At 34.6% G+C, this 13,325-nt stretch overlaps 1 protein-coding gene and 1 long non-coding RNA gene across 3 annotated transcripts; one reads left to right on the top strand and one right to left on the bottom strand.

Annotated features, from left to right (window-relative positions):
• Nucleotides 1–7,289: 7,289 nt before the first annotated feature.
• LOC125672192 (uncharacterized) lies at nt 7,290–11,023 on the bottom strand. 2 transcript variants are annotated; one of them, XM_056163412.1, is made up of 3 exons: nt 10,668–11,023; nt 10,305–10,323; nt 7,290–8,302 (listed from the first exon to the last, which is right to left on the bottom strand). In XM_056163412.1, the coding sequence occupies exon 3, from the start codon at nt 8,297–8,299 to the stop codon at nt 7,301–7,303; it is 999 nt and encodes a 332-aa protein (XP_056019387.1). In that variant the 5' UTR covers nt 8,300–8,302; nt 10,305–10,323; nt 10,668–11,023; the 3' UTR covers nt 7,290–7,300. The 2 variants fall into 2 exon arrangements, with proteins under 2 accessions (XP_056019387.1, XP_056019386.1); XM_056163411.1 differs by lacking the exon at nt 10,305–10,323.
• On the top strand, nt 10,980–12,256 carry LOC125666765 (uncharacterized). The gene is made up of 2 exons (XR_008802550.1): nt 10,980–11,800; nt 11,925–12,256. It is a non-coding gene; the product is annotated as an uncharacterized LOC125666765 (long non-coding RNA).
• The last annotated feature ends 1,069 nt before the right edge of the window (nt 12,257–13,325 follow it).

Raw genomic sequence — 13,325 nt, 5'->3', positions numbered from 1 at the left:
CACAACAGAATCCTCCACTTCTACTTCATACTTAGATATCTTATTGAAAGGAGACATTAACGGCAAACTGACAACTCAACTGTATGACAAACGGGATGATTTCAGCTTCTCCATCCTCAACTTCTCATATTTATGTTTTATGTAGCAATATTCCATTATCACCTGCATATGGTAATTAAATCTCTCAATTGATTAGATACGCAAGCGCTTGTTCTGCGTATAGTCTGTTTTTAAATCGAGGCAAGCTAATGACAAACAAGCTGATGGTAGAGGGGTTTCAACAGTCTCGATTGAAGTCAGTATTTTGCATATTCTATGGTCGTTATAACGATCTATTTCGTCAATACAACCTATCATTGGGTCAAATGCTGTCTGATGTGTTTCAAACCGATTGTTAGGCCGTTCTTGGCACACTGATTTTGACTACGGATAACTCCGTTTACTTGATAAGGATATAGGACTCACAGCGGTTGTGACCGGTTGACAGGGGATGCTTACTCCACCTAGGCACCCGACCTGGTGTGTCCAGGGGTCCGTGTTTGCCCACCAATCTATTTTGTATTGGTGATGGGAGTTATGAAATTGATCACTGTTCGTTATTTTCGCCTTTCATTGCATATTTAGCATTATGTTTTTGTCAAAATGCGCATCTGGTGCATCAAAATTGGTACCGTATAAGTTTGACATTAAGGAAATGTGGGACACCTGTTGAAATAACAGTAGAGGCAAGTTTGAAATTTATCGAAGGATCTGAATGTTAAGCACATTACATTAAGGAGATATTTGAAATATTTCAATGAATTTATTGACGCATCAGAATCGACGTTAGGCTATAAATGTGAAATTTCCATTTAGAAACTTTAAACACAATAAGAGAATAATATTTGAACTTGATGAAAGGTTGTGATAAATATAAAATATGACAAATGAAGACATTCTTGATGTATGTCACTGAAATCATTACATGAGGAAACCGTATAGCTTTGTTTTAAGAAACTGTCCACATGAGTACAATGGAAGGTGAAGATAACGAACAGTGATCAATCTCATAACTCCTATAAGCAATACAAAATAGACAGTTGGGCAAACACGGACTGCTGGATATACCAGAGGTGGGATAAGGTGCCTAAGAGGAGTAAGCATCCCCTGTAGGTCGGTCACACCCGCCGTGAGCCCTATATCGCGATCAGGTAAACTGAGTTATCCGTAGTCAAAATCAGTGTGTCAAGAACAGCCTAACAATCGGTATGAAGTCAGACAGCATTTGACCCAATGATAGATTGTATTGGCAGACTAAATTGCTATAATGAACATAGAATTTGCGAAATACTGACTTTAAACGAGCCCCTGCACCATCAACGTTCAGTAGCCTGCCCTTGATTTCAAAACTGATCATACGCAGAACAAGTTCTTGCGTAACGAATCAGTTGAGGGATATAAACACCATATGCAGCTGATAATGGAATATTGCTACATAAATCTGGGACGTTGACGATGGAGAAGATATTTTTATTGAAAATAGATATTAACGGAAAACTAAGAAGTCAACTTTATCAAGTATGAAATAGAAGTAGACGAGTCTGTGCTTTGTACGGCTTTGCACTTCTGTACAAGCTCTCTTTTCTTTGAATTTATATATTACAAACAATCATTACAGTGTCTGATAGTAATCGATGAACATGTATGTTAGTCTCTCTTATTACGTCAGTTTTTAAACTATATATGTATTATCATTCTTGTTTTTATGAAACTCTTAAAAGATTGAAGCATGGTGTATGTAAATAATAATTGTTTTTCTATATCATATGGACTTTTATAGTAGAAACGTTTATTATTATTATCATTATTATTATCGATTTTACTGTCCGTGCTCTTTTTATTTTATTGGTATCTTTCCTGCGCTTGCAACATGAACTGTACAACTTCCATGTTAACAAAAAAAGTTCTTTCCACTTTTGTTGATAAGCTGCATTTAGTTTTGAAGCTATCAATTTTGTACATGTATTATGAACAACAATTGTACGTGCATTCCATTTTATTGTTTGAATTCACGTTCTCTCCAACCTGATTTTGGATTGAATTCAACAACAGTATTAATTACAAAAACTGTACTTTCATGTTTTGATTGCTTACGGTAATTATGCACTGAACTGTGTAGTACATGTCATAAAGGTGCATACTGATGTAGAGTTAAATGATTTTTGGAAAGGGATATAAATTGTTTCGTAACACTTTTTTTATTATGTTGGTATGTTTAAATTTTTTCTTTTTCTTTTTTTTTTTCATTTGTGTGTTCATTTTTTTGACTTGACGAATGTATCAAACTATAGATTAGTTTCATTTTAGTCTTAATTTAAAAACGTTTTAATCACTTTAAACTAAAACACAGTTGATTATTATATTTGTAAATGTTGTGAATGCTAGGATTGAAAGTTTTCATTCATTTTTATTGCATTTGATCAACTTTCGTCGTGCGGTAGCAGTCTAAAAGGCTTTAATACCTTTACAATTGTTTTCAAATTTTGAAACACTGCCAACATTTCACAATTTTCAAAAATAATGCTATCTACAACCTCACATCTGTAAGAAAAATCAATTGCGTAGTCATTTACCGCAAAATTGTAAATGTCATGCTCTTCGGTTGATTGATTGATTTTATATTGTTTAGGGTCTTTCTCAAGAATATTTCACTCATATGGCCACATCCCCATTGCCGGTGAAGGGCTTTAAAATTAAGACCCATGTTCGCCGCTTATGGCCTTTGAGCTGGGAGGGATTTGGATTTTATCGTGCCACACCTGCTGTGACACGGGACCTCGGTTTTTGCGGTCTCATTCGAAAGACCGCCCCATTTAGTCGCTTCTTACGACAAGCAAGGGGTACTGAGGACCTATAACCCGGATCCCTACGGGATTATGGTCTTCGGGATAAAGGTTCTGACCCCAGGATGAGGTCAAACTTAGTCTTTAGTGTTAGGTGTAAAACATTTCAATAGCATCTTTTCAATGCTACTGATACTAGATTCATACTGAATGGATATTTAAAAAATAGCAGGTAGCTAAATCAAAATTGTAAATTTCATAATCCCGAGGGTATGGTTTTGGAATCCATGTTAATTCAATTCTATTATAGTGACTATTGTGTATAAAAACGTCATATACGGTTTATTTTTTCATTATGTTAAATAGTTTTATGATATTGTTTCCCATCCATATCTGTTATTTCCTTACACAAAATATATTCAGTTGTGACAATAAAGGATGATACATGAACTTCTTTTCCTGTTGTTCTTCATAAACATTTCAGACATAATTTATAATGTTAGCTTAGCGCTTTTCAGTATTTTTAGTTCTTTGATTTATACATTGCAGCACTGTGAAGTTTTCAGGCTTGCATGGGTTCTATTGCCGGTGGCCATATTGGTCAGTTGGTAGAGCACCTGACTAAATATTTAGAGAGCCCTGGTTCGAATCCGGTTCTGGTCTGTTGTATTACCTTTTTCTGTTGCATTTAATACTATGACCAGAGGAAAATGTAACAGGAAAGCAGAACTCGGAAAGCACCAGGATACGAACCCGGGTCCCTGAAAATTTAGTCAGGTGCTCTATTAGCTGAGCAATCTGGCCACCGGCCATCGAACCCGACTAATCCCTACATTTTACTCTTCTTCAATGTCTTCATATTTTGAAGGTCCTAATTCCCTGACAGACATTTTCACTTGTAAGTTCCAGGGGCTAGTTTACTGCACCAAAGGTAACAGGAAGGGAAAAAATATAACGGACTAGACCGAATCTTCAGTCATATACTCTACCAATTGAGCTAACGGTAATCAGCGATCGAACCCTTTGACCACTGTACACAAAACAGTAACAGTATAAATTAAATACAAACTATGATACAACGATATCATATGCAAAAAATATATATTTACTTTGGGGTTCTGAATCCAGCTATGAAAGCATGAAAAGTCTTAGAAAATGTACAAGATTACGCCATGTCATATCAACTGACAAGCGAATCGATTTATACTTATTTGCTGACATTTTTATGGTGTTCAGGTCTTTCAACAGCCTGTTGGAATCACATGGGCACAAATTGTGATCCTTTGTTAGTGGACCTGTCTTTACACTTATGAAGTATAATTAATTCAAAAGATTCTACGTGAGAAGCAAAACAATGTCTTGCTATGGCTGTCAATGTTGAATACATCGACGACGTTTTATCAATAACACTGATAATTTCAATCATACGTCAGTTCGATATATCTTTGTGAATTCGAAATAAAAGACACCCCAGAGTCGTCCATTTCTGTTTGAAAGTTATATATTTTATTGAATATAGATATTAACAGCAAGCTAACAACTTAACTTTATGATAAACGGAATGATTTCAGCTTCTCCATCGTCAACTTCCCATATTCATGTAGCAATATTCCATTATCACCTGCATATGGTGTTTATATCTCTCAACTGATTCGATACGCAAGAACTTGTTCTACGCATGATTAGTTTCAAATCGAGGCAGACAACTGACAAAGAAGTTGATGATGCAGGGGTTTCAATAGTCTCGTTTAAACCTAGCATGGTCGTTATATCAATCCAGTTTGCCAATACAACCTATCATTGGGTTAAATGCTGTCTGACGTGTTTTATACCGATCGGTAGACCGTTCTTGGCACACTGATTTTAACTACGGATAACTCCGTTTACCTGATCAAGGTATTGGGAGACTTTAAAGTGACTTTTTATGAAAAATAAGGGCCTTTGTAGGGCACAATTCGTCATAAATAATGACTATCTTTAGGATATGTTAGCATTCTTTCAGACAAAAAGAAAGGGTAAAACTTTCTAAGTGATACAAAAGAAGTCAATCTGTACCCACCAACAGGTATATAAATAAAATAGAAAAGCGAGTTACCATAATTGAAGATCTAAATAGTGGTCATCAACATGGGTATTCAGTGTTTCAATGTAACCATATAAAAAGGAAGTGGTTTGTTATACATGTATATGGTACATAAATCCATGCTGAATAATGCTGTTAACATTAAATGTCTTCATAGAAATACATTGATTCGACACAATCACTATTTGAAAGTATACTAAGACTTGATTTGATTTATTTTTCAGCAAGTTTTGCTCATTCGAGAAGAGGCCCACAGTTCTTACCGGTCACCTGAGCACTAGACTACTAGTTCAAAGTATCATAGTCCCTAGCGCTATGAAATGCAGAAAAAATTTTGTACTTAATAGCGAAGCTAAATTCTAATATTCTTCAAAAGTATAAAACAAGACGTGTTCTTAAAATTTCAATGTCCTTAAAAAGGCATATGCCGATGAAATAATATATGTATTAACATTGAACAATATGACTAATTTAGACCCAATGCAAAGTAAAAGCTCGGGAGTTGCAAAATTCACCCTTTTTTAACATCCTTTCTGTTTTTCACCAAAATATGCATTCATTTTTATATTGTATCAGCTAACGTAAAGAAGTCCTTCAAATCGTAAATCACTATAGCAATTTTGTCTCCACTTTGAAACCAAACCCTTAACCCAAAGGATCGTGAAATTTACTATTTTGGTAAAGGACTACCTACTCCTTCTATATACCCATTTAGTTTCAATAGCATCGAAGTTGCCCTATCACATGCATTTAGTTTTCCTTATGCATGTGCGCTTGTAGAGAAGATTTTTGAAAATTGGTCAATTTTTGGCAGTTTTTGCCTTGCCCCTACGACCCCACGAGTTCTACAATTTACAATTTATGTCCTCCTTGTACCAAATATGCTTCATACCAAATTTGAAAAGAATTGGAATGGTAGTTATCAGGAAATTAAAATTGCTTTATTGTTAACGCACAACGCCGGACACAAACTAATTGTAATAGGTCATCTTTTACTCAGGTGACCTAAAAATGTAAAATTAGGATTTTCATTGAATTAGGACGGTTACCTCTATATGTCAGAAGGAAAATGTGCATTTTTAAATACTGGTTAAAACTTAGAAATACAAATAACTGTATTTTAAAAGAATCTTTTGATTACATGATTTTGAATAAAGACAGTTGGGTTGTAAGTATAAAACAAGAATTGTCTGAATTGGGATTAACATATTTATGGGAAGAATCGGGATTTGGCCAGAATACATACAAGGTAATTGAACAAAAATTGTAAGATATATATATATATATATATATATATATATATATATATATATATATGCAAAATATTTTTTCATCTTTTGTAAATTCACCAAAATGTTTTTTATATCAATACCTTATTGATAATTTTTGTTTACAGTTCTATCTTAAAAAACCGATTGATCCCAATGGAAAGAAATATATAACAAAATTTCGGACGTCTTCACACTCTTTGAACATTGAGAAGGGTAGGCATAAAAATATTTCAAGAAATAATAGGATTTGTACATTTTGTAACCTAAATGAGTTAGAAGACGAATTTCATTTTATTTTAAAATGTCCTTTTTATAACGGTTTAGGAACTAAATATATCAGAACATTTTATTACAAGAAACCCAGTGTCTTCAAATTAGTAAAGCTTCTTAGTGTAAATAATGCAAAAGAACTCAATAATTTAGGAAAGTTCCTACAACAGGCTACAAAGTTTCGATCTTCATGTAACTTATGAATTCTGTACTTGCTTCGACATATTATTCACGTGTATTGTTATATGTATGTTGAATTGCATTGATTTTATATCCTCAAAATTGTATCTGTATGTCTACTCACCCTCTACTGTATTATTTGTATATATTTGTAAATATTTTGTATTTATAACTGATGAGCTGTATAGCCTAAGGAAAATAAAGAATCAGAATCATGAAAATGAGAGGGATTTAATAGGATTTTGGAGCTTAGATAAGGAAAATAAGAGCCTCTGACAAAAAAGGAAATTAGGAAAGTAAAGGTCCGCTTGAAAGCTTGCATCAGGCTCACGGTGTGTGCGACTGGTCGACAATGGATGCTTACTCCCCATAGGCACCTTGATCCCACTCCTGGTGTATCTAGGGGTCTGTGCTTGCCCAAATTTTTAGTTTGTATTGCTTTTAGGGGTTTTCAGATTGATCAATGTTCGTTATCTCTGATTTCGTTATAGAATCAAAACTTTTCATGGAAATAACGATTGAATTTTTTTCAAATATCACATCAGCCGAACAACAGCAGAGCCAATATGACCGAGATTAGTGATGCAACTCATGGGTCTTGTTTTAAAATGATTTTCTTGTTTGTCCGTTTTTATCCTTTTTGTAAAGAAATGAAAACATAACTCTACTTCTACTTAGTTTATTAGTTTTTTATTCTTCCAAGCTTCCCACACTTGGGGATAATCGTAAGCTACTACGTGTGTTCTTGCCAAAAGTTGACGTAGTCTACAGTAGCGACAAGGGTAATTTCCAAGATTGGGAACAGCATGATGTGGCTGGAATTGAATGTACTCAAATTTATCTATCAGATTAGTAGAAATTAATGTCTCCAAAACAACAAATTCGCAACCTTCGCAGTTAATCGTCAGGAGGTCTAATGAACGACAACCGAGGCCTAACTGAATGAAGAAGTCCACGATGCTCACGACGTGGATAACCTCCGTCCGTTTTCCAACGCTATTCTTCGTGATTGCAGTTGCATCTCCTTGAACACCGACAGCTGAATCCATATATCGCTTACCGAGACCGAAATTGTACGTTGTGACTGAAGAATTTAAACGAAGCATTGAAATACTTTTGGAAAGCATACTGTAGAAACTCGGAACTGGTTCTATAACCACATAGTATTTGGCTCCAGTGGTTGGTATGAGATTCCTTAAAAGATTCCCGGTATATCCCCCGACTTCAACGATAGCAACATCAGATTTCCTCTTCAGAAAAGTAAAATGTGAATAGATGACAGTCCTATCCAAACGACGCATGCTGTTAGTGCTTACGTCTTTAGGATCGGCATTACTTTTTATGCACTCGTTATACTTGATCAATTCAAGTTCTGAAAAAGGTTGTATAGGTTTCCACTTCACTGATTCTATGCATTTATCAGTTCTAATATCGGGGAATATAGACCTGACTTGCGTTAGATTTGGTGTTATTATCTTCCGTTCTTCTGTGAAAATTCCCTGGATTCCACACGAAGGCATTGATGCTGAAGACACGTTTGCCATACGGATAATTTTATGATGTTGATCATTGAAGTACAACTTTTTGTACGTGTATTGCATTCCATAAATTCCAATTACTATCAGGAGAAGAATCCCTATAGTTTTCCTATTAACAAATTGTGCTGAAACCATATTCTGAAAAAAAAAAAATCGGATTAATTGTTAATCTTGAATATTCCGTCAGAACACCAGAGTACTCTGAGAACTATGATTATTTTCTTGACTACTTTCTTAAACGGAATTATTGGCTGCTGATAAGTGGCAGTTAGCTTCAGCCTGGTAGTTGTTAAAACACAATTTTGAACTTTCATTTCTTTTTAAAAATGTTTTCATATCAGGGTGATTGATATTTTTATCACAAAGTATGAGCTATAGGTATAGTGTTGTGACCTATACATGCATTACAGAGTTTGTGCATCTCCAAAAGCTACCGCCCTTTTCCAGCGTAGACTTCATATCCCCCTCATCATCTTTTGTAACCTATATGTTACATGTAACACGAACATTTTGAGAATGTATGAAACAGTTACAGATCAGAACAAACCCTAAATAATGCCGCAGCAGAATTTACTAACAAATACAACTAAACAATTAAGATTTATTTACAACTATAAAAAGAAAATTTTAACGATTACAAAATACTAACTTACGATAGGTGAATAATAACATTGTTCGTGCCGAGCTAAATTTATACACAAAACGGTCACAAGTCGACCGTTAATTCCAATTAAATTCTTGTAATACCTAGATATATATCCGAAATATTGCGTTTAATCACCAGTCAATCTTAAAGTGCTTTTTACCAGAGCTTCACACCATAATATTCACAGTGTATTCATAATAGCAGTGAAGTCTTTGGAATATTCATGAAAGATACAATTACGTCATATTTCTACTGAGTGATAAACATCGAACTCCAGAACATGCTAGGTCACAGGTGTCAATCACGTACAAGTATTACACATCATCTTGAAAAACAGGATAAAAATATGCCTAACATTTGCATCCGCTAAAAAATCGCCAGAACACCGAAGTACGCTTATTGACCACAGCATGACAACGGGAAATAACTGGTCTGAAGATTCTATTGCAATATAGAAACCGCTGAATAAAAGTAAATTACAATTACAATGAGCTAACGGCGGTCGCAGTTTTTGCCAACTCCAGCAAAACAATGTAAAACATAAACAGAAAGGCTTTGAGAGGGAACAGACGGATCCAAATTCATATTACACGAGTGAATGTGTGGTTGAATGAACATTTCATAGAACTATATACATGCAACTATATGAATCTATCGGTGAATATTCTTCACGGTACACTGGACACGAATGACCACCACACTGACCAATGTTAACTGTAAACAAACAGGGTGGCATTGCCTACTATACTGGACAGTGTATTCGAATCTAAACATAGACGCTCCAGTAAAGGAGATATTGATACAATACCCTCTCCTCTCTCCACACAAATATCCAAAGATATTGTTCCATAATGATAATGTATATCACAAAATTTGGCCTGTTCCAATTAATAAAGAACCCAAAATCTTGTACGGAAAATTCGTAAACTGTAGTAGATCTTCTCACGAGTAATCCAAATATATCAAATAATATTGTGACGTCCATGGAACATTCCTGGTTGTAAAAAAAAAAAGCGTGATACCATTATACTTTGTATTGCCCAAAGAAGTCTGAAAGCTTCTTAAAAACCAAAATCAATTTCAAACGAAATATATTCCTTTATAACCTTGGTAACTATGAACTCTACACATAGACATTAATTGATACTGAATGGGACAGTTACATAAAGATCGTCAAGTCAATAAATGATTGTTTGACCTGTGTACTGTATCATATAATTAATGTCGCCAATGAAGTCCTTCCGAATAAACTCAGAACAGTGAAGAATCGCCTTGAATGACAAATGAAATGAAATAAATGATAAAGAAAAGGAAACGTCTTAGAAAAAAGCAAAAGAAGTCAAATGATGAAAATCGTTGGCAAAGCAAGACTAAGGTCCATTGGAAACCAAATCGTGAATTTACTTAGGAATGTTTAAAATGTGTATTACAATAAACTATCAAAACAAAACAAAAAAATTAAAAAGGAAAAGAAATATAGGAAAGTATTCTTACCTCCAAAGATTGGTGGAAACTAGTATACAAAATATCAAACTCAAATGACCAAGAAAATATCAATATTTTAATTTCTGAAAATTGCAGAAATATTTTACGTCAACGTCGAGGAAGTTAACATTCTAAACAATTATGTGACGCATAAATCTTTTTGCAGAATTTTATCGCGAATGGCGCGCCGTAATTATTTGAGTTATCAATAGAGTTTCTAGCCTTATGTATCATTTTCTTTGAGATCAAAAAATATGCAAAATAATGTATTTATGTTTCAGGTATTTTGTGTTTATAACATCAGTCCAGGTATTTAACAAATTTTTAATTCTGTTTGATTGTTTGTCAGCTTTATATCTAGAACTCACTCACCACGTGCACGCTCTTCATTATGACGCCACTCTTCACACGACTGCAGTTCACAGAGTGTTTAAGGTAGAGACGGATAGCAACCACGTGATCAGTAAAAATCGTGTATTTTCACGTGAAATTATTTTTCGGAATTCCGTACACCGTCATAGAGTAGCTGAAAAACAAAAAGGGGTTCCGAAAGTATAAGTTATTGCTGTGACTGACTCGATGATTGAGAGGGTCGTCTCGACGAAAGATACAGAAATTTGGCCATAGTTTAGATTAGGAATACGTCAACGTAATAATAGTGGACCAAATGTTTCGTCCGTGCAGAATGGGTGGAATGTTGCACTAAAATTCTATTTGGTATATATGATAGTACAAATTCTATTTGGTATATATGATAGTACTTATAGTATCTTGAAATTTCATTGACCTAAGAGATATTTCAAATCTGGGGTTTCATGTTTCACACAAGCATGTAGGTCTACAAAACTTTATTTAAAATATGTGTAAAATCACAAGCCCCCCTCATAGGCAAATATATGTATTGTATGAAAATAAGATATGTATGTCCTTCTCTTGACCCACACTCGGTAAAGGAGACAGGTCTGATAAATCTAGAGTTGACTTGTTTTGATATTATTAGAATGAAATGGCAGTTTATGAAAACATATCTGTCATCTCATATTGCAATATGATAATTGTGATGTTTATTCACCTCATTAAGGACCCGGGGGTGGGGTGGGGTGTATGTACAGTTTAAATAGAAGGTAGCTATAACAATATGAAATAAATAACAATCATGCAGATGTACTACTACTGCAAGAGTTCACATTGCTGCACTGCACACATTTAACATAGTGTTACATATGTAATACTGATTTCAGACAATATTTTAAAAATTAACATAATAAAATAAATGTTATGTATGTAATTTTCAGTATATCAGCATTTTAAAGTTCACTGAACATGCATTGAGACACACAATTTTGAAAATTGACATTGTCTGACACAGTATAATTAATTCTGACTGTGCAAATATTAATTATGATGATTTTTTTCTAAGCATCATCCTAAGGACCAGTGCAAGTTGAAATGGGCTTCGAGCCAACAACTTCAACAGCAATTTGCCATGAAAATCAGCAAGAAAGGTACAATATTTTCTAAGATAGAATTTTTCATTTTAACACCAGACATTTATAAAGACAATTCTTAGTATATTAGATATTCATCTTTTTTTTTCAATATTTGAATATACAGAATATATTTTAACAGGTACTTCATTTACATTGATGATGTCATATTCCCCGGACCCCACAACTTTACAGGTTACAGAGAAAATTCAAGAACTTCTGCAAAATGTGGGACTTGGATAGAATCAATAATGTATTTGTGAGCCCAGAGCAATGGATATATTGTGCAACATACTAAAGTGTGAATTTAATGGAAAACAAGTACATGTACTCATGTATTACATGTCTTTTTTAAAGACAACAATATTGCATAAATATAGAGGAAGTGTCATTGTTGATTATTCTAAGTTTTTGATATATCAAAATCAGTAAACATTTCTAAATGAAAATAAAATACCAATTTTATAACTTTAATCAATGTGTTTGAATTTCTCATTTTCTAACAACCCCCCCCCCCCCCCCCTTCACACACACACACAGTGCATATATACTGTGAACTGGGAGAAATTACAAATAGTTAATGCAATATGCATGGATTCTGAGTTATCCAATAGCGAGTTTTTGTTTCAGTGTGAGGACTCATAAACTTATGAAGAAACATATATATTTGTGAGAGCAAGATAGCTCATATGGGCCTTGAGATCAATGGGTCGAGCCGCGGTGGTGGTCTAGAGGTTAGAGTGTTCGTCCCACATGCGGAAGGCCATGGTTCGAATCCCGGTCGCGACAGACCTGAGTTGTTGAAACAGGTAGTGACAGTTCCATTGCCAAACGCTCGGCATCAGGTGTGGATGTCAGTGGTCCTCGGAGATGACCTTCAAAACGGATGCCCAGTGTCACAGTAGGTGTGGCACGCTAAAGAACCCTCACTGCTCAATGGCCGTAAGCACCGAGTAAAGGCCTAAATTTCAAGCCGTTTACCGGTCTTGGTAACGTCTCCATATGAGTGAAAAATTCTCTCTCTCGAGAGACGTTAAACAAGATACAATCAATCAATCCATGGGTCGATTGGGTTGAAATGTTTCCATTGATATTGAATATAAAGTTGTTATTTAAACATATTTGGTGCACTATGCTGTATAATCATATCAATTTCTTCAAATAGGTATAATAGGTAATCGTGTCTGGTTATTATAAAAAATTGTATGAAAAATTACTAATTATTAAAATACAATCATTGTGAGTGCAAAAAGGTCAATTGCAAGAGCACATACATAAATGCATTGGCGGATACAATGGGGGAGGGGGGGGGGGGGGGGGGGGGGGCAACCGGCGCGAACCCCCCTAAAATTTTCAAAGTAAATCGTGGTCTCTTGTTTAGAGAAATATATACGATAAAAGCAATAATTTCCTCCACTCTCAGAGAAATAAATGTCTGACAAACTCTTGATTAATTGAATTACTTTTAGTGAGAGAACTGTTATTTTTTCCAAAAACCCTTAAGATTTGCGTTATTTTATTAATTTCACCTTATTAAAAATGA

This window comes from Ostrea edulis, chromosome 4 (genome assembly GCF_947568905.1).
Source record: "Ostrea edulis chromosome 4, xbOstEdul1.1, whole genome shotgun sequence".
Lineage (NCBI taxonomy): Eukaryota > Metazoa > Mollusca > Bivalvia > Ostreida > Ostreidae > Ostrea > Ostrea edulis.
The sequence above is the reverse complement of the archived record's forward strand: the minus strand, read 5'-3'. Positions and strand labels throughout refer to the sequence as shown.